Here is a 26,845-nt window from a genome sequence, read left to right on the forward strand (position 1 = left end):
GCAGCTATATTTTGTTTTTCCTCATTTGCCAATCTATTTTAAGAAACAGAATCAAGTTTGGTGCAGTGGCATGCACTTGTAATCTTAGTTACTAAAGAGGCAGAGGCAGGAGAAGCACAAGTTTAAATCAGCCTCAGCAACTTAGTGAGACCTGTCTAAAAAAGAAAGAAAGGAAAGGTGGGTGGTTCAATATTTCTCTTGGCTCTGCCTCATGCTAATGAGATCACAGTTTTCAAACACATCCATAGAAATTGGATTTAATCAATATTTTAGTCCGCTTTTGTGTTACTGTGACCAACATACTCCATAAGAACAATTTAGAAGTGGAAAAGTGTATTTGGAGCTCATGGTTTCAGAGGTCTCAGTCCATAGGTGGCTGACTCTATTGCTCTGGGTCCCAGAAGAGCCAGACATCATAGAGGAAGGGCCCAATGCAAGACAACTGCTTAGGTCAAGGCGGGGGAAAGGGCTGTAGGGAATATGCACCCTTGACACAACCCCAATGACCCACCTCCTTCAGCCATGCCCACCAGCCCACAAATGCCACCAGTCAGTTCATTCAAACTAGAAAGGACTAATTAGGTTAAAGTTCTTATAATCTAATGTATTCCTGAATTCGCACAGGAGCTTTTGGGAGACACCCCATATCCAAACCATAATAATCAACTTCATGGTTAAACTGTATAATCCTAACCTGGATCATTTGTTTCAGAAAAGCTTCCTACTATAGAAATGAGTACAGACATATACACATTCCAAAACTACTAATACAGTCAGGAATATTGCCTTTACATCTGAAGAGCAGTACTTTTTTTCATAGCAGCATTTTTTTTACTTTTAAAAATGAGATCTCAAAATGATAGCTCACTTGAAAGAACTTTGTATCCTGTAGGCGTCCATTCAGAGGCACCATGGTGATCCAAACAGCTTTTGCTTTCATTTGTATTTTGTGAGAGTCGATTTCAAGAGTATCTTCAGGGAGAGACTGAGAGAAATGACTAGACTACACGTTTTCAATTACTTCAGACCTTTAACTGGATCAGAGGCTAGGGAGGATGACCTGGAAGTGCCTCCTTCTTCAACTCTAAGATTATTCTAGTCTCATCTAAATTCTTTCTCCTAAGGCTTTACATTAACAAGAAAGATTGCTGTTTGCTGCCTTCATCTTTTGTTTCTTACGTAGCAAATTACTTCCTGGGATGTCTTTGAAGACTTAGCAGCTGTATTTTATCTTTATTTTGTCATCAGTCACAGGATCTCTTTAAAGAGAGACAGTTTCATTTTATAGATAGGGTAGCAGAGGCCACCTGAGGTTAAACGGTCTGTCCAAATCATAAGTGAACTACCCAGGACCAAAGGATGCGTATAGCATCAGGCATATTTTGGGACATAAAATTCAGTGCTCTAGAATCTATGACTTTTAAGTTATTTTTTCATTGGTATGATTTTGAATTTGAGTGTGTGCTTGCATGTGATTGCTTGAACTCAAAGATTATATCAAATCCAGCTCTGTATCTCAACTTTCTAGCATCATGCTAGATGCCACACGGGCACTTCATGTATCCACGTGGAATGAATAGAATAGTGCCAGGTAAGTAGCATCCCTTGCAAAAGATGGTGGTGTTTCCATTTTTGACCATTGGAATAGTAATTAGTTTCAGTTCCCCAATGCTGTTGCCCGGTCTCATTCACCAAAGCCTGAAAATCCTCCAATGATTTTGGAAGTAGAATTGAATTTCAATCTTTGAACATGTTTCATAATTTCCTTATGCCTCTACTGGGGTCTAACAACAATGACTACAACTACTTTTATCACTGTTATGAATACTAATGGCATGTATTAAGTATTCACTAAAAGCTATATAATGTCCAGAGTATTTAAATGCATCATAATGTTTAATCTGCACAATACACATGGGATGCAGATCTTATTGCCATCTTGCTCTGGCTGAGAGACATTGAATCCTTTGGTCAAAGTCACAAAGCTGGCCAGGAAGGGCTCAACAAGGGCTGATGACTGAGATGAGGATTTGATGCTTCCCCTCCATAAACAAAAGTTATTAGATGATGGCCATAATGCAGGATTGCTTAGGGATACGTAACACCCTGAGTGCACAGCATCTTTGTATGAATAAGTTTATGTGATCAATTCCCTCTCTGAGAGCAAGGATAGTCACCAAAAAACCTATCTTCACTTGATGACACGGAGTTTCAAGGGTGTGTTAGGTGTGAGGATGTGGGAAATGATCACATGATTTCAAATTATTTTGTCCTTTTGAGAATAAATCCTACAACATTCAGCTATGGGAGTGTATGAAAAGTAGGGGTGAGGAAGCAGAAGCTAAGATTCATCGTATTAATTTTACAATTTACCTGGGGTACGTCTTGAGGTTCTAGGGGCCTGAATATCATGAAAGCAGGATGGAGCATTCTTTCTTGCTCTTCCCCTAAGAGAAATCTGTTGCTGTCTGTTATTCAGCCTTCGGCCGAATGTGCCATCCCAGTGTTTCAGCGGAGGAGCTGCCAGGAGAGAATAATAACACTAGTGGTGCTATCTGCTGACAGGAAGGACAGGAATACGCTTGCAGCCTGGGCTTGGCTCCCTGCCTCCTCTGAAGGTTCACTGACAGCCTCCCAGAGACACACTGGCCTGCTTACCCCAGCACTATTTAAGTCTCTCTGAATGGTGTATGGCTTTCTTTCCTTCAAGCCTTTTATCTTCTAAATCTCACCCCTCCTTTGTTTGAGTCCCTGAGACAAAAAGAACAAGGACTAACTCACATCAAGATGGTTAACCTGAGGTCTGTGGACCCAACAGGAGCAGGCTGCAGGCCAACCTCTAAACAACCCCCTGATTCCTCAGGAGGGGAAAGGCTCAGGTGTCTTGAATTCTTGAGGCTCTGTGTGATTTAAAAAGTAGATATTCCCAAAGAGAGCTGCCAAAGCAGTTCTTCGTTATTAATAGGGAGCATGTTGGCACAAAACAATATAATGCAATATAACTGGAAAACAGAATATTTGTGGATATTTATTATTATTGTTGTTGTTGTTTATTAAAAATTCAGTCTGTGTTTTAGATACCTCAGCACATCACAGGCTACAAGTCTATGGTAGTCTGGTGAAGGTTTTATGTTTCTCTGCCTTCAGAGTGTGTCTCTGTGACTGTATGTGTAAGCATATTTCAAAAGAAATTTTATAGTAAAAATTTGAGGTTTCTTGAGGTGTGAATCACTGGCTCACCTTGCTCCTCTTCTACTCAGCTCTTTCTGTGAGCCTCCGTCCTGACATTAACATATGCTTTGTGTTAATTTCTTAGGTCTCATCAGACCATTTAAAAAAAAATTAACAATTACTTGTCTCAAAAATAACTTAATCTCCAATAAATAGAACTCTTCACTTATGAAATTCAGAATATTATTCTTTTAAATTGTAAAATCTTTTAGGCTTGCAATTTAAAATGATTGATTAAAATTACTTGCTTTTAAAAACATATAGTAATTTTGATATTCTTCTCATTTTCTTTACTTATGTCTTCTTATCCGTAGTCTGAAATATATAAGGTTGAAAATAAGACATTGATCATACCAAATGTGCAGTGGACTGAAGCCTATTGTGCTACTCTGCCGCAGACTCTGTGGAAATTATGTACCTCTCTGATTCTTAGTTTCTGTCTTTAATGGCTTGCAATTTAAATTGGAATGGTTAATGTCCATTTCTCAAGTGTTTTTTTAGATTTTAAAGACTGATTTTTCCTTACTCTCTTCTCTACTTCTTGCCATACTAGTTCCGTAATATTTTAATACCTGACCTTCAAAGCTATTTTCATGGTGTACTGATCCACTCTTTTAAGAATGAAAGAAAACAAAAGCATTTGCCTACTTTAACCAAAACCAGCACTTAATAGGCCTAGATTTAGATTTATTTTTCCTTAACATGGCGGTAATTAAATGTTTATTTCATTGTCATTGTGAATAGTGCATGTCAAGTAAATTCAAATCACTATAAAAACTTAAAATAAAAGCAAAGTTTGTTTTTAAAAAAAATTATTTTTTGGCTCTGCTGAGTTCCCATGTATTGGATCTGCACTGATATGTTGGGGCACTAGATGGCGATATAAGTGCACCACATAACAAATATTTCCTTGATTGGTCCAGCAGTAAAATCCTGATGATTGAGGCCAGAACAGGTTAATGCATTAGTTAAGGAAACGAAGTCAAATATAATCAGGTGTTGGAGTGTTAGCTAATATTCTGAATGTGTTCAGTAACCCAATGCTTATTGAAAGAAAAAATTGTTAAAACAGAAATTAACTTATCCAACTTTTGAGTCCATCTTCAAGCTAATTCTGGGGACAAGGTTGGCCATAAACACAGGTATTCCATCAGATAAATGCATCCAATTCATACATTCCCCTCCATTTTTGGTTTTTATTTTTTTAAATAGCAATTGTTTGGGATGGAGTATGCCTCACATATATTATTCATTGATGAAGTAGTATATTCTTATCAGGAATGTGAGCCCTAAGATACTGGTGTTTTAAAGGGGAAATGGCCGACTTACTGTAAGCTGTTGGCTGGACCATTATTGACTGGCAGGCTCAACTGGAAGCACTTTGTTAGTGGATTAGGTTGCCCTGGAAATGCCTTCCTGACACTCTAATGATGCACTTAAGGGAGCCCTCTGGGACAAGAGTAAAATGTCTCTTAGCAGGCATGCCTTCCACCAGAGTCCTCTTGGGATAAGTTGGGAGGGGGCAGGGCTATGTCCACAGATGCTCAGTAAGGAAATAGCCCAGAAATGGTTGCAGGTAGCAATTTCTTACAGGTAAGCCAAGAGATAATGACTTACTGTTATAAATTGTGGGCATTCTTTTTCTATGGGTGTCAATGCTTTATTTTTCATTATGAAAGAACATCATTAATTCCTGTATGGTTTTTATTTTCTGGTTTTTCTTTGCTGGGAGTGGCAGTGGCAGATGGATGAAAAAAAATAAAGGAGGGTATTCGATTGGATGAGGAGGGTATTTGAGTGAATATGATTTTAATCAAAGGAATAAAAACACTATGGCTTGCAGATTGGGTCATTCAGTGGGATTTTTTTTAAAGAGCTTTAGAGGGGAAATGTGCCCTTTAGCAGAAATTCAGTGCATGTGGAAATGATTTGTTTGAAGATTTTTCAAATGAAAATCACTTGTGTCAATCTCATTTCCTAGTGGAGGGTTATTGCTGTGTGTGTCTGTGTTGGGCTGTTGGGGGTGTTGGGGTGGAGGTAAGGACAAGAAAGAAATGGCAAAGAAAAGGTCCTTGGAAACTCCAGACTCCAGGACAGGACAGGGAGGGAAGTGGCTGAGCGTCTCAGCGTCCCCGCCCCAAGCCCGGAGCTAAGCGCCTGGAAGTCGCGTGCCCACCACCGGGTGCAGCGTCCCCGTCAGTCCTGGCAACCTGTCACCGAGGAGGACGTGACTCGGAGCTGCCTCCGCTTTCTCTAAGCATATTCCTTTAAGATGATGTAATAGTCATTTCCCTGGATGGTTTCTTGCCTGCACTGCTGAAACAACAGCATCCGAACTGCACTGGGAACTGTGGAACCACCCAGCTCCGTCGCTGGAGAAGCCGGAGCCGCGAGCCCCCCGCCGGCCTCTCCGCGCTGCTGCGGCCTCCGGCTGGGCTCCCACCGGTGCGAACATGGGAGTCCCTTTGCCCTTGCCGGCAGGTGGGCTGCCTACCTGGGACCCCAGCCCGGCACATCCGTCTGTCTTTCTGCTGCTGCTGGGCTTTCTGAAAAGCTTCTAAGTCCCGGTACCTCTTGCAACTCTCCTGTTTTAAGGATCCTTTATGAAGATTTGGTTTTTTTCTGGAGAAGCTTTGGTTGAATATTTTTACTGTTTTACTTCTTCAGCCTAACCTCTTCTCATCATCGTTTAACTTTTTTGTGACTTGTTTTAACTTGAGATCGAGAGTGAATACATACACAAACCTGCATATATACAAATACACATATATACTTACATACATACATATATATAAATACATATATAAATATATAATATACAATTATTCTTTCCCAAGAGAACATCTCTCTGGCACTTTTCATTGATACCTCTGTCCTTTACCTGTTCGGAATTTGACAAGATCCAGACTCAGTGTGGCTGTGGATTCTGATTGCTTTCAAATGATTATTTCTTCACAAGAACTGGGTCTCCAGCATTCACCAAGGTAAGTTCCAAGACTTACTGCCTTTCCTGTCCTGATGAAAAAAGATCCCCTTTTAGAAGTTGAAAATTGTATATTCCTTTTTAATGCAGAAATTCAAATGGGGTTGTTTTTATTACTAATTGCTTGAGACAGAAGCTTATGGGTAAACATATAGACACAAAATACCATAAGAGAAGCTACAATTTAGTTGAGAAATGGCTGAAATCAGTAGTACCAGGGATGCTTATGTAAAATAATCTCTCTCCCTCCATCTCTTTCCCCCTCCCTCCCCCTCTCTTTCCTCTCTCCAGAGGTCTCTCTTTTTCTGACTCATTCTGGGTTTGAGGACATAATTTTGTCTCTTTTCCTTCAGATCTCTGAGTACCTGGATCTCTGAGTACCTGGGAACTTGGCCTGCCTTGGCTACTAAGCTTGATGGAAGATCTGATGTAGATGAGTTGATTGTATTCCATGAAGTGATAGCTCAACATCAGCCAGGGTTCAAAGTACTTTTTCAGCATCACTTCACCTGTGGACTCTTCTAAATTTTGCTTTACTGGGGGGAAAAAAACCTGGGGTAAGAGGAGATCATTTTTAACAAATTAGCATCCTTTCCCCTTCCATATAAGTGAATGCAAAGGATAAGACTGTGACTCCATTGGACTGCACCTTTAAGTTAAAATTGCAGAAGAAGAAAGGGACAATGGCTCTGAGTGGAAACTGTAGTCGTTATTATCCTCGAGAACAAGGGGCTGCAGTTCCCAACTCCTTCCCTGAAGTCATAGAGCTGAATGTCGGGGGTCAAGTTTATTTCACTCGCCATTCCACATTAATAAGCATCCCTCATTCCCTCCTGTGGAAAATGTTTTCCCCAAAGAGAGACACAGCTAACGATCTAGCCAAGGACTCCAAGGGAAGGTTTTTCATTGACAGAGATGGATTCTTGTTCCGTTATATTCTGGACTATCTCAGGGACAGGCAGGTGGTCCTGCCTGATCACTTTCCAGAACGGGGAAGACTGAAAAGGGAGGCTGAGTACTTCCAGCTTCCAGACTTGGTCAAACTCCTGACCCCAGACGAAATCAAGCAAAGCCCGGATGAATTCTGCCACAGTGACTTTGAAGATGCCTCCCAGGGAAGTGACACAAGAATCTGTCCCCCTTCCTCCATGCTCCCTGCTGACCGCAAGTGGGGCTTCATTACTGTGGGTTACAGGGGATCCTGCACCTTGGGCAGAGAGGGGCAGGCAGATGCCAAGTTTCGGAGAGTTCCCCGGATTTTGGTGTGTGGAAGGATTTCCTTGGCAAAGGAAGTCTTTGGAGAAACTTTGAATGAAAGCAGAGACCCTGACCGAGCCCCAGAAAGATACACCTCCAGATTTTATCTCAAATTCAAGCATCTGGAAAGGGCTTTTGATATGTTGTCAGAGTGTGGATTCCACATGGTGGCCTGTAACTCATCGGTGACAGCATCCTTCGTCAACCAATATACAGATGACAAGATCTGGTCAAGCTACACTGAATACGTCTTCTACCGTAAGTACAAAGGCTTCTATTCATTTTTTTGTGTGTATATCAATTCTCTTCATAGATACATTTGGGCTACATGTTCTGTCAGTATCTAAGGACTACCATTTGGGATTGCTATACCTCTTGAACTATAGCTAGAGTACTAGAGATTACAATTAAGCTCTCATGGTTTACTTACAGCAACTTCTAAGCTCACAAAATAGTCAAAGGCCTCAGAAATCACAAGGTACAGATATTGGTGTAGGTAATATGTGGATGAAAACAAGCATTTTTGTCTTTTTTGCCAGATATCAAATTATGAAGGTAAGATTGGTGATTATAACTTGGCTGTTGGTCCACGGGGGTTTGGTAGTGTCAGGGTGGAGAAAGTACTGCTGTCTCCTCTTTGAGCTGAACTTTGGGGTCCATTAAGCCGATTGGTAAAGACTTTCTTTCATCAGGGACTCTGAGAACACAAATGCATGTTGCACTGAGTAATGTGGTCTTGGCTAGATGGCAGTACAGACTGCTGAAAATCCCCCTTCCTCCCCCCAAGTCTGAAATTGGCTTTTTATGGGTTTTACAAATCTGCTGTTTGATTCGTTCGCATTTTGTACTGAGACTTGAGTTGCACTGCAGACTTAATTAAGCTGAACTTCATTTAAGATCCATCCGAAAGGAACTACATCCTTGAGAATTGTCAATCACAGGCAAACACCTTCAGACAGCTGAGGTGATAGAGTTACTGACATAAAAAGAGACCAGAGTGGGGGAAAAAAGGAAATGGATATACTGATGACTTTTAAGTAGGGATTCTTAGAGTTCGTTTTTTTTTTTTTCTTAAATGAAGACTTATGGTGCAGATTGCCTTGTGTTTTTTAAAATGTCATTATTCAAAACTATAAACTGCAAGCCATTGATCTATATAGGAAGGATAGTAAATCAGCCCATATTGTTTTCTGCTTGGTTTAACTGCTGATTTTCAGTAGCCTAGGAATTAGCTGAAGTGAATTCCACAAAGAATGTTTCCAGTGTTAATATTTAATTGTCTATATTATCATTTGAAAACAAATGTCTAAATTTCTTTGAACATAAAAGTGAAACTGAATTTCTTTTTTTTTTATTTTTTTTTTAATTTTTTTTTTTAAAGAGAGAGTGAGAGAGGAGAGAGAGAGTGAGAGAGAGAGAATTTTAATATTTATTTTTTAGTTCTCGGCGGACACAACATCTTTGTTGGTATGTGGTGCTGAGGATCGAACCCGGGCCGCATGCATGCCAGGCGAGCGTGCTACCGCTTGAGCCACATCCCCAGCCCAAAAAACTGAATTTCTTGAACTGTTTTTGCCTACAGTTGTTTTTATTCATTTGGAGATCATATTGGCCATCCTGATAGAGATGACAGGGTTATCACACATTTGGTTATTTTAGAAGTGAAGACATGTGAATTGCATAGACAAAACAGCCTGTGTGGAAAAATTAAATCAGTTCAGGAGACACTGATGTGTAATAACAAACATTATTTGGTCCAATAACCCTATCTATGGCCTTTATCTATAATCTATATCTTCCTGTATGCCAGAGTGTAGTTACCAGATACTGCTTTCTTCCTTCTGGCATATTTCCCACTAGCATAGAGATAAGACCCTGGCTTTTTAGCCTTCTGTAAAGGAACTGGCGTTATCTGTGATTCTGTAGAACAAATATCTTTTCCAAACTTTTGGAGAAAATGCATCTTAGAGAGTTCAAATAGCTTTGTGATACCCACCATGTTCTCCAATTTCTAATATATGAAAACTTATTCTTTCAAGAAGCTTCTATCAAATAAATGAAATATCACTCATACCCTCCAAAAAGAACATTGTAAGTTTTTTAATCACTTGCCTACATAAATGGGACACTCAATCATAAATGTATTTGCCTATTAGTTCAGTGGCATTTCTGAGTTCATCAAGAGCTCATCCGCTTAACATTATGTTCTCTTTAGATTGCTCTGGAAACACTCTGTTCTCCTGATCATATAATTGCTTCCTTCGAGGTTATGGAGGTAATAGTTTACTTTTCATCTTTCCATGCATAGGCTAGTAAAAATGCACATACCAACAGTATACATCTTGCCAATCATACACTTCTCCTTTGTACCCAACACCGAGAGTTAAATGTTAACTCTTCCTCTGTCTTAGGACCAATAAACTGACAGCTGGCTTTCTAGGGTGCATAACAGCTTCCGTGCAGCTGCTTAGCCATAATTATTTAATTAGAGGCTGCCAACTGTGCCTATATAAGCATTAATTCATCAAGCTGTTGTATACGGGTTAATGGGCTGAAACCATGGGAGGTGCTCTAAAGCAGGGAGTTGACTGCATGCAGATCCTTTTCACAGAGGAACTCAACTTCCTCTTGAGTTGAATGGTGAAGGGGAGGAACACACACACACACACACACACACACACACACACACACACTTCTTAGATCCAGAAAATTAATTCCAAGCAATCAGACCCTTCCAATATCCCAGTAATAATGCAAAATCACTTTGCCTGGGTCTACATCTTAGTTAAAAAAAAAGAAAAAGAAAGAAACAAGAGCTTTGTGCTTTGCATATAGTGTTTGACAGCCATGGGGGAAGACCTCTTCTTTCTCCATTTACCTATTTTCCATCCAAATCTTCCATGAGGAATTTGGGAGAGAAAAATCTGCCTATCAGTTATTAAGAGGTTAGAGTCTTACCTCGTTGAAATTTTCATAGGAAGTTAGAACTGGTGGTTAGCATTGGGTAAATTTCAGTATTTTGTTAATGTAGACCTAAGAACAATGAAAAAAACAACTGGTACTTGTATGTTTGTTTACATCACTCACACACCAAAATATGATATGTGATATGCTATGGACTGTGATTCACCTCTCTGCAACCAAAAAGAGTACCTGAGTGCTATAGGAACATAGACAAGCACCTGTCTTAGCAATGCTTCAAAATATGCCCTTTGTTTTTATTATGTTTTAATAATATTATATTTTATTATGTTTTAATAATACTAAGACACTTTTTATCCTTTTCCACACAATTGGTTAAATAATATCTCCTTTTTCTTCACATATTACATAGAAGGTGATATCATAAACATTAGACAATTCTTCTCGATTCACCTCTAAATAAAAAGGGAGTTAAGTAATTTAGAAAGAGAAATCTTGATTTTGAGATAGATGTCCCCAAACCATCACATCACTTATGAACAAAATCACAGATGCATGGAAACAAATGAACCCCATCTTTCCAGTGCCATCTTCCAATTCCTAAAGGAGTAGAAAGATTGTTCTCGGTTCAAGAGAATGATGCACATTTCTTTCAGCCTGCTCATGAGTGAACTACTTCAGATGAATACCTGAAAGTACTTTGATTCAAAGGCATTTGCCTCTAATAAAACCTTGATAGCATGACTACAAGTAAGGAACTTAATTCATGGGACACTTTACTACAAAAATACATACTCTAAATTCTCTGAGTTATAGAAACAGAACCCTATTTATTATCTTTTCCACAAATGACTGCTTGTAGGTTTCTTTTAACCTTTCTTCACTTTTTTTTCCTTAAATTTAAAGGGTTGTTTCCACGAAAGTCTCTAAATTACATACACAGTATATATCTTCAGGCCTGTTGATTAAGATAGGGTGTTGGCAAAAAGTAAATCAGGAAATTATTTCCCACTTAGAATTCAGCTGTGTTTTTGTACTGGGGAAAAATATATGGTTATGTCCACTGTGAATAATTTACTTGATATTGATCATAAAACTTTCAATTAAAGGGTATACTTTCACAGCAAAGCAGGTGGGAGTACATCTATCTCGAAATGATTCTACCTCTTTTTCTCCTGATTACTTGAAAGATACTGATGTCTTCAATTGTTATTGTCATAGAGATACAATGTTGGTACATTCAAAATGGAACAGCAGGGAGAAGGTAGCCAGAACTGTGAGGAATGTGAGCCTGGGTCTCTACCAACACCTCCATCTCCATCTCCGCTTTCTGTAGCTTTTTTATGTCCTCTCAACTTAAGTGCTCTTTTTACCTCCTGCTCAAGTCACTCCTGCTACCAAGTTCTTTCTCCCCATGCTATAATCACAACTTGTCAGGATGACTTCTGCTCTGTCATTACACTTAGAATGCTTTCAAGGCTCAGGGTAACTTTCCCTAGAGATACTTGTGCCTAAGAGCACTTTTAATAGTTGAGTATCAGGCAGCCTTTTAGCTATAAAGAAGTGTTCTTAAGAATTGAGGCTTCTTAATTTATAATTTAAGAAAACGCACAATTTGAGTACACAGTTACATCATGAAGTCTGCCTAGACCTGCTGCTCAGGCAGGTATTGGATGGTAACCATGCAGGAGTAATGTTGTAATTTTTCTTATTTCTTTAAGATGCTGTGCCCTGACCTGAGAATCTTAATATGATAGTGACAAAGCATGTTAGTAAAATATTTTATTATGCCGTTTTCACTTCCACACCAAATAAGATCCATTACCCAAGCTCAATCCCTTGTGCAAAGCGATTAAAACAGTTTCTTCCTGGGCCTGTGGCATCACTGAATGAATTTGGCAGCAAGAGACTGTCAGTATCTAATCAGCAAAGGGAGAAGGTCTCAGAGTCTGCCGTCGAGTGTCCTGATATGTTAAAAAAAAAAAAAAAAAGCATTTATGATTGGAAAGAGAGGACCGCATATTCCTGACAGTCTAATAAGGTTTAGATCTTATCAAAGAAATCAGAAATGGAGCAGCTGAGACTGCCACAAAGCTCCAGACACAAAACACCTCCGAACACCTCCAAACAGAACATGGAGAGAAATGACTGCTTATGAGAGTAACCAGGCCAACTCTCAGGAAGAAGCTGTGCTGAAATTGATAGACCAATGCTCAGCTTTTGCATCATGACTCACTGTTGCTCTTTTTCTTCTTCTGTCTTTACTCTGACTTTCCTGAAGTCCTGAATTTCTTAGGAAGTCAGTTTAGATTTTTTTATTACATAAAAATTTTAAATGCAAATAAAGTAGAGATAATAGTAAAATGAACTTCCATGTATTAATTAATATCCATCTCCATAATCACAATTATCAGTATAGGATGATCTTGCTTCATCTATATTTCTACATGCTTTCCCTCCAGTATACACTGAATTATTTTTGAAGCAAATGCCAGATGTCAATCATTGAACTCATCCACAAATACTAAAGTACATATTTCTAAAATGTAACAAATTTAAAACAACACAATACCATTATTACATATAAAATTAATAATTCTTAGCTACCATCGGATATCTAGTCAGTGTTCAAAGTTTCCTGATGTCTCTTAAAGTTCGTTTGTTTCAATCAAGATCCAAGTGAAGCCCATCAGTTATACTTGGTTTCTTTATTCTCTTTCATAATTAAAAAAAAGATGCATAACTTATATGCAACAAAATGGCAAGATACGTACATCCCTTTCTGCCTCTGTTTCTATGCTGTTTTTTGTTTTTGTTTTTGACAATCTATTTGTTCCAAGAATCCAGTTTTTTTTTCCCATATCAACTGTCCTACATTTTGTGTTTTACTGATCTGTTTCTGAAATCTCTGTGATGTCACTGATACTATTTTCCCCCATAAACTTTTTAGATCTAGACTAGATTCTAGAAGCTTGATCTGATTTGGTTTCAGTATTTCTGGCAAGAAATATTCATTAGTGATGGCAAGTGCATTTTTAATTTATGTTGGTGAACTGAAATGCTATATGTTATGGAGGCAAGGTAAAAACAACTTTTTTATTGTTAGCTTTCACATATTCATTAGATGAATAAATAGCAATTGGGTCTTTTCTCTCCATTGTCCAAGTTGATTCCTAGGAGAAAATAAGTGATTCAAGAAGCCCCTACTTTTCCTTCCAGTCATTCAAGAACAATCTAGTATTCCATAGTTGTTCTCATCTTTGGACTGGGCTGCCATTAGGGGTACAGTGAGCTTGCCAAGATATGTACTCTGTCCTGTTGACTGTGAGCAGGAATCATTTTGGATGGGAAAGTTCACCTTCTGCCTATTCTAATTTTACATTTGAGTATCTTTGGATTCTTTCAACTGTGCTGAAGCTCCAATGAATTCACCATCTGTGTTTCCCAAATCTCTTCTCTCTCTGTGTTTCTTATCTCAGTAAATGGCATCATCAGTCACCAGCTGCCAAAGGAAGAATGAAACCTAGATGATGTCCCTTTTCCTCAGTAACTTTCTCTTATCTATGACCAGTCCCCTGGTTTCTCCTCCTTCAATTTCCTTAGGTTTATTCACTTCTTTCTAACCTTACTGCTGCTGCTCTGGCCCAGGCCATCAATGGTGCTTTTTTAGACTACTTCAAAGAAACTTAAATTGTCTTCTCCACCCCTTCCAGTGTTGTCTTCTTTGGATCTATTCTCCCTGTTGCAAACATGGTAAGATTTCTCAACTGTGAGTCTGACCCTGTCACTCCTTGGTTGAAAGTTCTTCATTGCCTCACAACTACTATTTTTCTACCTAAACACAAGCTCCTTCACACGAACCGCTGCCCTTTATAAGGTGACCTCTGCTTCCATCTCCTGTCTCTACTGTTGCCATCCTGCCCCTTGCATTTTAAACTCAGCTGTAATAGATCTCTTTCAGTTCCTGGTACACATGTGCTTCTTCAGTTTTGTACATGGTATTCCCTCTGCTTTGATTTAACTAAATATTTAAGGTCCTGATTAGAGCATTTTCTAAGAAGCCTTCTAAGCCTACCATATCTGGGTAGGGAACCTTTTTTCTTTATCTCATAGGTCCCTACTTTCCTCCACCATTGTATAAATAATAATTGATATGCTTATTTACCTGTCTCTCCAAATGTAAGCTCTGTGAAGGTAGAAACTGTGCCCATCAAGTCATCATAGTACTTGGTACTTATCTAATGCAAATGTAGATATTCTGTAAATATTTCTTGAATAAGAAGAAGGAGAAGGAGAAGGAGAAAAAGAAGAAGAAGGCCTACCGAAATATTCTGTTATGATAATAAATGGTACTATCTCAAATGTATCAAGATAAAAATCTCAACAGAACTAGAAAACAATGGTAGTATGCCTTTAATAATAACAATAATGACATTTCCTAAGTTTCTCTGAGTGCTAAGCATTTTACAAACAAACTGGAATTCTCACTGCATGTGTTCCACTCTCAGCACCTGTACAAAGATTCCAGCTCTAGGGAACTGAGAAACATATTTGCCAGCAGCAAAAATCTCCTGTGGTCTCCTTTTAGATGCTTCATCCAAGCAGGATCAAATTGAACTGGGTGGGGCCAGTGTTTAAGGAAAAGCCCATGAGGGACTGAGGATTTGGAAGAGTACTTCAAAATTGATAAAGTAGCCCCCAAAGGAAAAGAATTCTAGTATAATATAGAGTGTGCTGTGAGAATTGCTTCTTAATTTTCTTGCTGCTGAAGTGTTCCATTTTCTCCCTTCTTCTCTTCCCATAAATGTTAATGACCATTTCTTAAACTTAGAGGTAGCATGATATGATAGTTAAGAGCTTGGATTTCTGAGCCCAGATTAAAGTTTGCTATTTGCCCCCAATAAAAGAATGTCGGAGGTCAACTCCCTGCTTTGCCTACTAGCTAGATGATCATTAGCAAATTCCCTTCTTTCTTTACGTGCAAAATGAAGATAAGAATAAGTACTTGACCCATAACATTGTGAGATTCAATAAGTAGATAGGAAGTACTTAAAATAGTGCCTAGCACCCAGTGCTTCAGGAATGTCATTAAGTACACCCATCCTGGAACAACAGCATAGATCAGTCTCAGGCACTTCCTTGAAGTAACTTATCTGATTGTTTCTGATAGTCCTCTTGGCTACTTTGTCTAGTCTTTTAATCTATGCATGTTAAGACAAACAAAAATTACTTAAGATTTATTTGATAAAAGGAAATTCTGGCTACTTATTTGTTTATTTTGGTATTGAGGATTGAATCCACTGCTGCTTTACAACTGAGCCACATCCCCAGCCCTTTTTATTTTCATCTCGAGACAGGGTCTTGCTAAGTTACTTAGGGCTTTGTAAAATTGCTGAGCTAGTCTCAAACTCGCAGTCTTCTGCCTCAGCCTCCCAAGTTGCTGGTATTACAGAAGTTCACTACCATGCCCAGTTATGGCTATTTATTTCTAATTGTATAGGAATAAACATAAAAGTAAACCCATCAATTTGAAGTAAAAGGCTTCAAATTAAATGTCACACCATACCTCAATAAATTAATAAAATTACTGTGTCAATTTAAAAATATATATTAGTAATTAAAAGTGAATGGACAATAAAGGCTTTATAGTCAAGTAACTGTATTTGCTCTTAGCCATTCCAAAATGGAATTCATTAACAATGGCCTTCTCCCCCACTAGATTTCAACCTGTGACTTTTCAGAACCTAGAATAAGATATGGTGGAACTGAAATTTAAAAATGCAATTTAAATTACATATTCAGTCACTGCCAAACTAGAATCACCTTTTATGAATCTCAGCCTAGAGGGTATTTTTTATGGTGACAGAAAATGGTTTATTGAGTCTGCCACTGACAATAGGACCACTTAAATTGCTCCAGAAGTGAAAACAAGACATTTTGCTCTGCACTGCTCATGGCGGTCCATTGTGGCATTAAAAGGAAATTAGATTGTTAATTGGAGGCAATATCATGTGACCCATTCAAAAGCTACCCCATGTGAAGAAATTCATACTTTTATTCATCAGCCTCATTCCAAAGCAAAAAGTTGGGGTAATTTCTCCAGTCCACTTTATAGCAACCTTTTATTCTAAGTAAATCTGATATAATATGATTATGAACTAGTTACATTGATAAAATTAGAAGGAAACCCATTGTATATAATTTGGTGGCAAACTGAAGAGGCTCTCAGGCTGTTGTATACTGAGTTTTAGACAACACTGTGAACTGACCAGATCAACACCATGAGGCAAGTAAATAGAGAAAAGGAGAGCTGAACTCTGGTAACAGTGTTATGATTTAAATATGACCTGTACCCCCCAAGAGAACAGGTAAGAGAGTTTAGAGGTGAAATGATTGGGTTATGGAAGCCTTAACCTAATCAGTGCATTAATTCACTGATAGGGATTTACTGGGTGGTAACTGGTAGGGTAGGGTGTGGCTGGAGGATGTGGGTTGTTTGGGACATGATTTGGGGGTTTATATTTTATCCCTGTGAGTGGAATAGGCTCTCTCTCTGCTTCTCACTTGCTTTCTTTGCCACATACTTCTGCCGTGATGTTCTGCTTCACCTGAAGCCCTGAGGAATGGAGTCATCCCTCTATGGACTGAGAACTCTGAAACTGTGAGCCTCACATAAACTTTTCCTCCTCTAAAATTGTTCTTGTTGGGTCTTTTGGTCACAGACACAGAAAGCTGACTGAAACAGTTTTTTTTTTTTCTTATGGGGACATGAAAGTGCAGAGAAATTCTAGTGATTAGGACAATAGAAATGGGGCATATGGATGTTAGAGTGTGGCAGAGGCGTGGAATTAAAACTAAGAGAATATTCTTGACTTGGAGAAGTGTTGCAGCATTCTGAAAATACCCCACACAGAAGAGCTGACCTATAATGCAGAGCATATGGAGCCCTGGTCAGGCATCACTGCTGATTTTCTTACAGCTTAAGCATTTGGTTACATCAGTTGAAGACATTTTCCTGGGAGTCTGAGCCTGCAAATTTACACGGTAATGCAAGTGAAAATAGGATTCAGTTTATGAAATTGCTTTCTAGTCAATTAGGTGAAATATCTGTTTTTTCCCCCTTAAACAGAGGGATACCTGTGTGGTTCAATTTTGTCAAGCTGCAGTAATAAAAAGGGAAGGTATTAATTCCTATTTGTCCAGTAAAAGCATGCCTCAGAAACTGAGCAATTTTTTTGCTTGGCTTTTCTGCATAGATATTCCTGTGGCACAAAGAGGTAATGGTTGATAGTAAAATGTATGGTACCTTCAACAGTTTTAGGCCTGCTTTTTATGCTCAAAATTATAAAATATTTACTATATTTGTTTGAAAATTCTATATTGATTCATACTTAGTGAGGATCTGTCTTATATAAAGTACCTTTCTATAGGACTGTCCACTTGAGATGGGTACAAGATGTAAAATCTGTATGCAAAGAATCAGGATTCTGATTCATAAACTCTTCATGCTAATAATTTTCTAGTATTTATTCACAATCTGCCAGAGAAGTGATTAACAATCTGCCCAGACTTCATTGATTGGAAACTGTAGGCACTTCAAACTTTCCTTCATCTGTACCCTTCACATGTTAAAAAAAATGCAGTGAAGTATAATTTTGTTTTCTGAAACATCTTGACATCCTTTCATCAGAATGACCATTTGCAATAGGCAGATTTAAGTCTAGCCTTAGTTATTTGTTGAGAGTTCTGTTCACCACTTTCTGACCACATGGTGAAGACCAGGCACTGTGACCTTACTCTGCCCTTTGCTTTTATGTATATTAAGATCCTAGACATCTTATAGGTAGGCTTAGGCATTTCTAGAAATATTTATTGTACTCAAAATTGCATGAGGATATTCATATAAGGTCAGTGATATCACCGGGCATGTGATCTGGGGAGCAGTCAGATTAATAAATGGGAACTTTCAAAGAGAGAGCTCTCTTTCCCACATACTAGATGAATATATGAGAATAGAGAGGGAGCTCATAATCTGAATTTGGGAGTGTCAGGAACTTAAAGTAGATTTAATATTAATGCTTAGAGAGGACAAAATACTGAAATCCTTAATGCATTTGTTGACTTTAAGATGCGTACTGATTGAGGAAGTCATAAAAGTTATCTACTAAGATGGCTTTGGAAAACTTTAAGATCATTAACAATCTTGTAATTTCTTATTTAGTTGAATTTTTTCCAACAATACCTAAGCGAACGATTTCAATTATGCCAGGAACCAGTATTGTCCTTTAAAACTCTTCAATCAGGGGCTGGGCCTACAGCTCAGCAGCAGAGTGCTTGCCTAGCACATGTGAGGCACTGAGTTCCATCCTTAGCACAACATAAAATTAAATAAAATAAAGGCATCTACAATGGTGAAAAAATTTTAAAAACAAAACAAAACAAACAAAAAAACCTCTTCAATCCTTAGGCTGGGTTTTGGGCTCAGTAATAGAGTGCTCACCTAGCACTTGTGAAACACTGGGTTTGATTCTCAGCACCACATAAAATATACATAAAATGGAGGTATTTTGTGTCCATCTACAACTAAAAACAATTAAAGAAAAAAACTCTTCAATTCTCTCTTCTGTTTAAAACTTTTCCTTATCAAAGTGTATGTGCAAAGTCAGAGTCAAAATGATAGCCTATGACTAGCCATTGGATTTATTTTATTTTATTGGTACCAGGGATTGAATTCAGGGGTATTTTCTTTTTTTAATTTTGATTCAGGGTCTCACTAAGTTGCTTAGGCCATGCTAAGTTGCTGAGGCTGATCTTGGACTTGTGATCCTCCTGCTTTAGCTTCCCAAGCCACTGGTATTACAGATATGTACAAACATGCCCAGCTAGTTATTGATGTCAAAAGTACTTTATAATTATATCTGTAGTTCCTTTTATAAAGACTCTTAAAATGGTATGTGTCATTATCATCATTATTATTATTTTAACTGTAAGGATTAATGATTTACTTTGTCAGTCTAATGCATAAATCTTTCCCAGTGACTACCACAGTGTGGAACATATAGGAGGTGTTCAGTAAATATTTGTTAAATGAATGAATAAATTCATGATCACATTTTAAAGAAAGAAAATGTGAAATGTAAAATGAATGAGATTTGCTGTTTTACTTGATATTTACTTTTAATCATGAATGTATCCTATGAGCAACGATAAAAATATGGTTGAACGTACCAACAATATCAAACTGTTTGGGTAAAAGTCTTGGTTCCATCATTTCTACCAGAGAAAATTTGTTAACTTCTGTACTCCTCAAATTGCTTATCTGTAGCTGGAGGATGAGGAAGCTACTCTCAAGGTGGTGTTGTGAGATCTAAGCCAAGCATGAGAAATTTTACCAGCTTTGCTCACATCAGTAGCCAGGCATTTCATTGGTAGATTCTTTTTAGTTCATCTTACAAAAAGGTGTTTTTGGACCCAGGAGAAACTGAGAATGTGGACCCTTTAGAGTGGACCTTGCCCACCTTCAAAACAGAAGCTGAGTGGTACTTACCAGTATCGCTCTGGACCATTACTTCATGATCTCAAAGAAAGAAAAGTTAATCCTGCAACACATGCTCCTCTGGCTCCCTTGGCTCACCTCTCTTGCCTTTATGAAGGCACTTGTCTATCTGCAGTGTCCCCTGCACTGGTCATTACAACTGGCTGGCCTCTTCTGCACCTTAACATGCTACACTTGTGTGTCCTCTGCCGAAACACTCTTCCTCCTGCCACTGACCTTTCTGTGTCCTACTTATCCTTCAGGGTCAGGCCTAATGCCTTTTCCTTAAAAAGCCTTCTGCCACCTTCCCAGCAGAAGTAGCCAGAGTTGTCTTAGTTGCACTCTACACAGCACCTTGCTTTTTTCCATACAACACTGTTCACATCTGTAAGTATTTGTTCAATTTGCTTGTTCATTGTTCCCCTTTCTCTGTAAATAGAAGCTTCAAGGAGGAAGGAGCTATATTTGTCTTCTTCTTTTGTATCCTTGGCACTGAGCACAATACCTGGCATATAAGAGACCCTCAGTAAGTTAGATTTTTTTCTATCTTGCCTGTCCCACCATGTAAAATTATAATAATAAAATTCCCTTCCATGTTGAAGTCAAGTATGCATATATGCATATATAAAAACATTATATATATAATCTACAGCACATAATATGTAATATATGATAATATGTATAAAATATAACATATATGTATATATGGTCAGGCATCACAGAGACCTTTTTGTTTTTTTTATTCTTATTTTATTTCGCTGTAGATGGACCTAATGCCTTTATTTTGTGTTTCTATTTTTATGTGATGCTGAGGATCCAACCCAGCTTTACACATGCTAGGCAAGTGCTCTACCTCTGAGAAACAACCCCAGGCCCTACATAGAGATCTTGTTAGTGTAGTGGAAACAAATGAGAGAAAAAAGACAAAAGGCAATTTAAATCTTGAGAGTGTAAGAGTTGTAGACAACCATGGGGAAAGTTGCTTTGGAAAGTCACTTAACCTCTCCAATCTTCAGAGACCTTAATTGTATGACAGGGATAGTGGATCTATTTAAGAGTCTCATAGGATATTTAGCAAATAAGAGGGCATATGTAAAGTGATTATGTTGCTTGATCAGACCTCAATGGAACATCTATAGAGCATCTTAAGGACAGGTAGCTGCAACCAAGGTGGGGGGAGATTTAATCTTCACTTCTAGAAAGATGCTAAAGCATTTAGACATTAGTAGTCAAAATAGGCAAGCAGATTGAACAAGACTGCAGCACCAGCACTATAATTGTGTAAGGTTGGGCAACATCCAATCAAAATATGTAGGATACATTTTGTTTCCTCCATTGTACGATGTTCATACATGTGAGATACTGGCCAAATGGATAAAAACAAGTTACTTAGTTAAGCCCTATATACTATAATGCTGGATACTTTTATAAAATCAGAGCATCCTGGTTGGGGTGGAGGGAATACTTTGATTTCATGACACATCATCCTTGCTGAGTTACCAAACTTTAAATGAAATCCTGGGTAGAAGCCGACATACACATTCTTTTAAAGTGTTGCTTTTTTGATTGAGTGGTTATTGGGTATATGTATAATTTACCCCCCCATCCCCGTTTACCTCCTGGTGGCCCTTGGGGAAATTCTAAGAAACCTAGCACTCATGATGTAGTTGTTGAAAAAAGCCTGACCTGAATATTCTAAAATGATGAACTGCCCTCTTGAGAAATTGGCCTTTTGCATTTTTGGTTAAGTTGTTAGCTGTATGTTCATTTTTGCTCATTTTGTTTTCATTAGACTTGTGTTATATTCTTAGAACAAGTCTATATCAAGGCAATTATTAGAAAAATTAAAGAGCAAAGTTAATTTTGTTTCTATCTTTGGCATATTTCAAAGAAAGTTATCTTAATTATCTATTTTTTGTAAATACAAGCAATGGGCATTGTTTCTATTGAAAAGGGGATGTGGAAAATAATTTCTAGACTGAATTTATATGCTATCTGCCAACTGGTTGGAAATAGTTTTCATATTGTAAATAAAGGCTAAGTTTGGTATATTATTCTATTACATTTATATAATAAATATATCTTTCAAAGAGCTTAAAGAACTGTGGTAAAACCTCTGGTTAAAATGGTGCTTTCTAGCTTGACATGAAGAATTAATTGTACACCCCAAAAAAGTCTATTTTGAGGGTATTCAAAAATAATCTCTCATACCAGCCATATTCTTTTGCATAAAATCAGCAGGGGTACTTTCTTTTTATCATAGCTATATTTTTATATTTTTTATAGTCTCTGATTTGCATTGGTAATTTTCTTCCTTTTATGGGAGAAGAAGTTTTCTTCAAAACAATCAGATGCAGTGTAATCAAATAATTCGTCTCTTCACTTGCTACAGAAGTCCTCCTGACTTCAGATAGAAAAAAAAACACAGGTAGACAATAGTGTATATTTAAATTCTGAGATGTAAATCATAATCATAAGTATCCTTTACTCAACAGTGTAACATATATTATGTAAAGTGTTTCTTATTTAATCCTCACAAAACCTGTACAAGGAAGAACAGGCCCAGAGAGGTTTGACATAGTCAAATACATGGTTAGTGGCTGCCTCAGAGTTTATTTGTAGAGGGCATTTGGTAGGGTCTGTGTGGCTTCAAGTTTAAAAAAGTTCATTGGTTCATATTAACAACAGGATGAGGGTAGACTGAGAGAGATCAAGCCTGGTGATAAAGCTGAATTTAAAATAACTCTCTACACCACAGAACCACATCACTGCCATGGTATCTAATAATTAGTACAAGCAAAATTCAAACCTCAATTGTCCTGACCCCAATTCTGGCATTCTTAACTGTCATGCCATACCACAGAAATACCAGATGGCAGTGCTGTCTTTTTTGAGCTGTCAAAGCAGCTATTCAAGGGAACCACCTCACAAGATTAAATGAGAAGCCCACATAAAGCCCCTAGCAGGATGTGTGGATGGTAGAAGGTGCTCAACAGCTGATTTTCCTTTCTCTTCCTCTTCAAATTTCAAGTTGTATGAACACGATTTCCCAGTGATACAGCTTCAAAAAAATTAAACCAGATTGGGCCGAAGTCTGCAAATCTGTCCTCAGTTACCCACACAGAAATTTTGGGATACAATCTCTTCTCCTAGAGACTCCTACACAGCATTATTTTTAAGAATTTGATTTCTTAGGTACCATGGATATGAAAAGGCACAAGATTTCATTGTACAAAAAAAGATGTCAAAAACATTTGAAATGGAAAAGAATTTGTCCTTGTCTTTTTCTATCCCATCAAATACCTAAGCAGAAAATAAATAAAATATATGAGTATATATTATGTCTTCTTATATATGTACACACACACACACAAAACACACACACACACACACACACACACATATTAAAGATTTCTGGAATCAGTACCAAGGCATCTTAAGTGAGGTATCTTAAGCAATAGAAATCCAAGTGCTTTGGCAGGCATTCTTGCTTCTCAGAGAAAAGATGTTAAAGCATGAACCTATGAGCGACCTGAAAGTCTGTTTAAATCATAAAATATCCTGAAAATGAACTCTTCTTCAGTACAGTTTCCAGTTTTGCACTTGGGAGAGTTATCTGGGAATGTAATTTAGGTCTGAGCACTCTATGTTAATGAAGCTTTCCATTACTTTAGAAGCCTATTACTGTAGCAAGCCTGCAACCACACATGGACGAGAAAGGTTGGTTCTCAAATGTAAAACTAGTTGACTCTCTTTTCCTCTTTCCCTTCTGAATCCTGATGAAAATCCTAGAACTCTAGAGACGGGGGAGTATAGACTCTTGTTTTTCTTCATTTCTTAAGTTTTTTCCTCTCATTTGTTACTTTTGTCTAAAATGAATTGGAGATGGCACTGGATAAGTGCAAGCCACATAAGTGCTTTTGATAATATTATAATGTACTCTTTTAACAACACTAGGATAATCATTAGAACAATTAAAGGAAAATCCTTACTCAAGTTCACAGCTAATAAATTCAAAACCCATGATTCAGACTCCAGTTAAATCTGTCTGATTCTAAAGACTATAAAATAAAACTTTAAGAACTTTCAGTTACAATGGATTGTCCATAGAGTGCAGATCTTTCTTGTCCATGAGTTATTATTCTTAAAGCATTCAGGATAATCACTAGAGCATTGTAAATGCAATGTGAGTTCACTAAATAAAATGGGACTTGTTTCTTTTATTGTCTACTGTGAGACTGAGCCTCAAGTGATTATGAGTTTGACTCTGAGGAGAAAAATCTGTATATGAATACATAATAACAGTTAACATTTATGGGGTTGGTTTATTTTTGCCAGGCTTTGTGCTAAGGGCTTCATGGAATATTCATTTATTCAGCAATTTTTATTAAACAGCTACTGCATGCCAAGCAGTATTCTAGGCACTGAGAATAAATTCAGCACTGAATAAAACAAACATGATTTTCCACCTTCAGGGAGCTTTTATTCTAGGGCATGTGTGTATATATGTGTGTGTTAGGGGAGTGCTGGGAATGCATGACAAGAAACCATAAGTAAAGGTCGATCATGCCACATGAATACAGAGATGAGAATGAGGCAGGGTGGTGTTAGCAGTATATGTCCTCTAATTCCAGGTAGAAAGCAGGTAAGTCTTCAATGGTGATATTTAAATAAAGGTTTGTAGGAAATAAGGTTGCGAAATATGGGGCATCTTACAGGGAAAAGCAATAGCATGTACCAAGGCCCTGGGGTAAGAAAGTGCTGGACTTTTGGAAAAATAGCTTAGAATGGCCCTTTTGGCTAGAGCAGGTAAGGCAGAGAGAGGCTAGAATGAAAGGAGACCAGAGAGGTCCCAGGGAGCCAGACTGTGTTGAGACCTGTAGACCTGTGTAAGGACTCTGGCTTCAGCTCTGGGTGATGTGGACAGCCATTGTTGGGTTTTGAGCAGGTAAGTGACATGATCTGTCCTATTTTAAAAAGCTGCCTGCTGTGTGGTATTAGAAATTTGACCTATATTTTTACAAGCTAGACGTATTTGACTCTGGCTGCTGTTTTGAGAACAGACTGATAGGATCAAGGGAAGAAGCAGGGCTGTCAAATAGATGACCACCGGAATGATCTAGCTGTGAGACGGTGCCGGCTCAGACCAGGTCAAGAGTGGAGAGGGTGAGAATGGTCCGATTCTGGATGTGTGGCAAGGAAAGTTTGTGTTCCAAAATTTCTAACTTAAACAACTTGGAAGAATGGAATTACTCCAAACCCAGATAAGGAAGACGAAGGAAAGAGCAGGTTTTGGAGGTAATAAGGAACTCAAATTCTGGGCATGTGAAGTGAGAGATGCTCATTAGATATTTATGTGGATGTATGAAGTGGGATGTATGAAGTGGGAGATACGGGTCTGTGGTTGAGAAAGGTAAAGGATGAGGCTTTAGATATAAAATTTGGGAGTCGTCAGCAGCAGGTAGAAAGCATTGAAACAGAAGCGGCTGTATAATACCAAAGGAGATACGTAGGGGGAGCAGAGAGTAGGGTCATGGCCCTGAGGCTTGAACTCTCAAGTGTTAGGTCTTGGGAAGAACCTGCAAAAGAGACTCAAAATTAATGACCAGGGACATGCAGGGAGAGCTGGGTAAGTGTGGTGTTCTGGAAGTGAAATGAAAACATGATGCTTTGAGTACTCTGGAGGGATTAGTGAATCACATACTGATGAAAGAGTAAATTCTTTGAGGTGTGATACACACTGGATATGCCAATATGGAGGTCATTGGTAAATTTGGCAACAGAAGTTTTGGAGAACCAGAGGACAAAAGCCTCATTACAATGTATTTGGGAGAGAACAGGAATAGAGGAACTGATAAAGTGCGTGTAGAGATTGCTTTCAAAAAGCTTTGCTATACAGTGAAATAGAGAAGTTTGGTGATAGAAGAGAAAGTGAGAGTGAAACATGATTAAAACAAAAAAGAATGAATTGCATGTTTGATGAAAGGAAAGTACTGTGGTTAGGAAAAAAAATCAATAATACAAGAAAGAGAGAAAAGGCAGCTAGAGTGATACCCTTGGATAAGTAAGAGGGAATCAGATCAAATGCAGAGTTTATTCTTAGATATGAGCCTTGCCACTGTATCCATAGGAATAGGACATAGGGATGTAGAATTGGTAGGTAGTAGTTACAGTACATATAATGACATATATGCAGAGGTATGTCATTATATGTACTATATCCATACATATGTACCTTATCTATACATATATACATGTAAATGTGTATGTATGTACATACACATATACACACACATGCACAAGTATTTTGGGAAGGAAGTACTTGAGGTTTGAAAAGAAAGAGTAGTATAAAATATTAATCCAGTAATGTGGGAAAGTAAATGAACTGCAGAAATGTATTACTGACCAATAGAGCATTAAAGACTCACTTGAAACAAGTGCTCATCCATTTCAAGTGAGATGATTCATCATGGTTGGCCATTTTTCTCCACCATTATCAAGCTGTGTGGGTGCTGGTGGGATGTAGGTTCAGATATGGTACTAACCAGGGGGCAAGAAGTTTTGCAAAGGAGAGGTAGAAGTATTGAAAAAATATGTGAAAGTTGTTAAAATAATTGACCATTGAGCTTATACATTAAGAATTTCTGTGAGGACATGGAAATGAGGGACAATGAAAAGGTGTAAGATCAATGGATCGCATATGCTTATGGCGTCAAGTATCTCCATGGAATATAGTGCTGGAAGAAATGTGCTGGAGGACCTCAGAGGAGATGGTAGCTGTTTAGACTTGAGCTTATGGTGGATCAAGAAATTACTAATGATGTTGTTCAGGGTATGACCATGAAAGAGGATGACTAAGAGGCGGGTATGCTTTTGAAAGAGAAGAAGTAAGAATTTGCAGGTGTTAGTAAGTATGT

General features: G+C 38.1%; 1 protein-coding gene across 1 annotated transcript in view; it reads left to right on the forward strand.

Moving 5' to 3' along the window:
* The first annotated feature begins 6,897 nt into the window (after nucleotides 1–6,897).
* Nucleotides 6,898–26,845, forward strand: part of Kctd16 (potassium channel tetramerization domain containing 16) — a 250,335-nt gene continuing 230,387 nt past the window's right edge. The window contains exon 1 of the mRNA XM_026384451.2: nucleotides 6,898–7,729. Within this exon, the coding sequence (XP_026240236.1) occupies nucleotides 6,898–7,729 (832 nt within the window). The remainder of the gene's footprint in view (nucleotides 7,730–26,845) is intronic.

Source organism: Urocitellus parryii, chromosome 1 (genome assembly GCF_045843805.1).
Source record: "Urocitellus parryii isolate mUroPar1 chromosome 1, mUroPar1.hap1, whole genome shotgun sequence".
Lineage (NCBI taxonomy): Eukaryota > Metazoa > Chordata > Mammalia > Rodentia > Sciuridae > Urocitellus > Urocitellus parryii.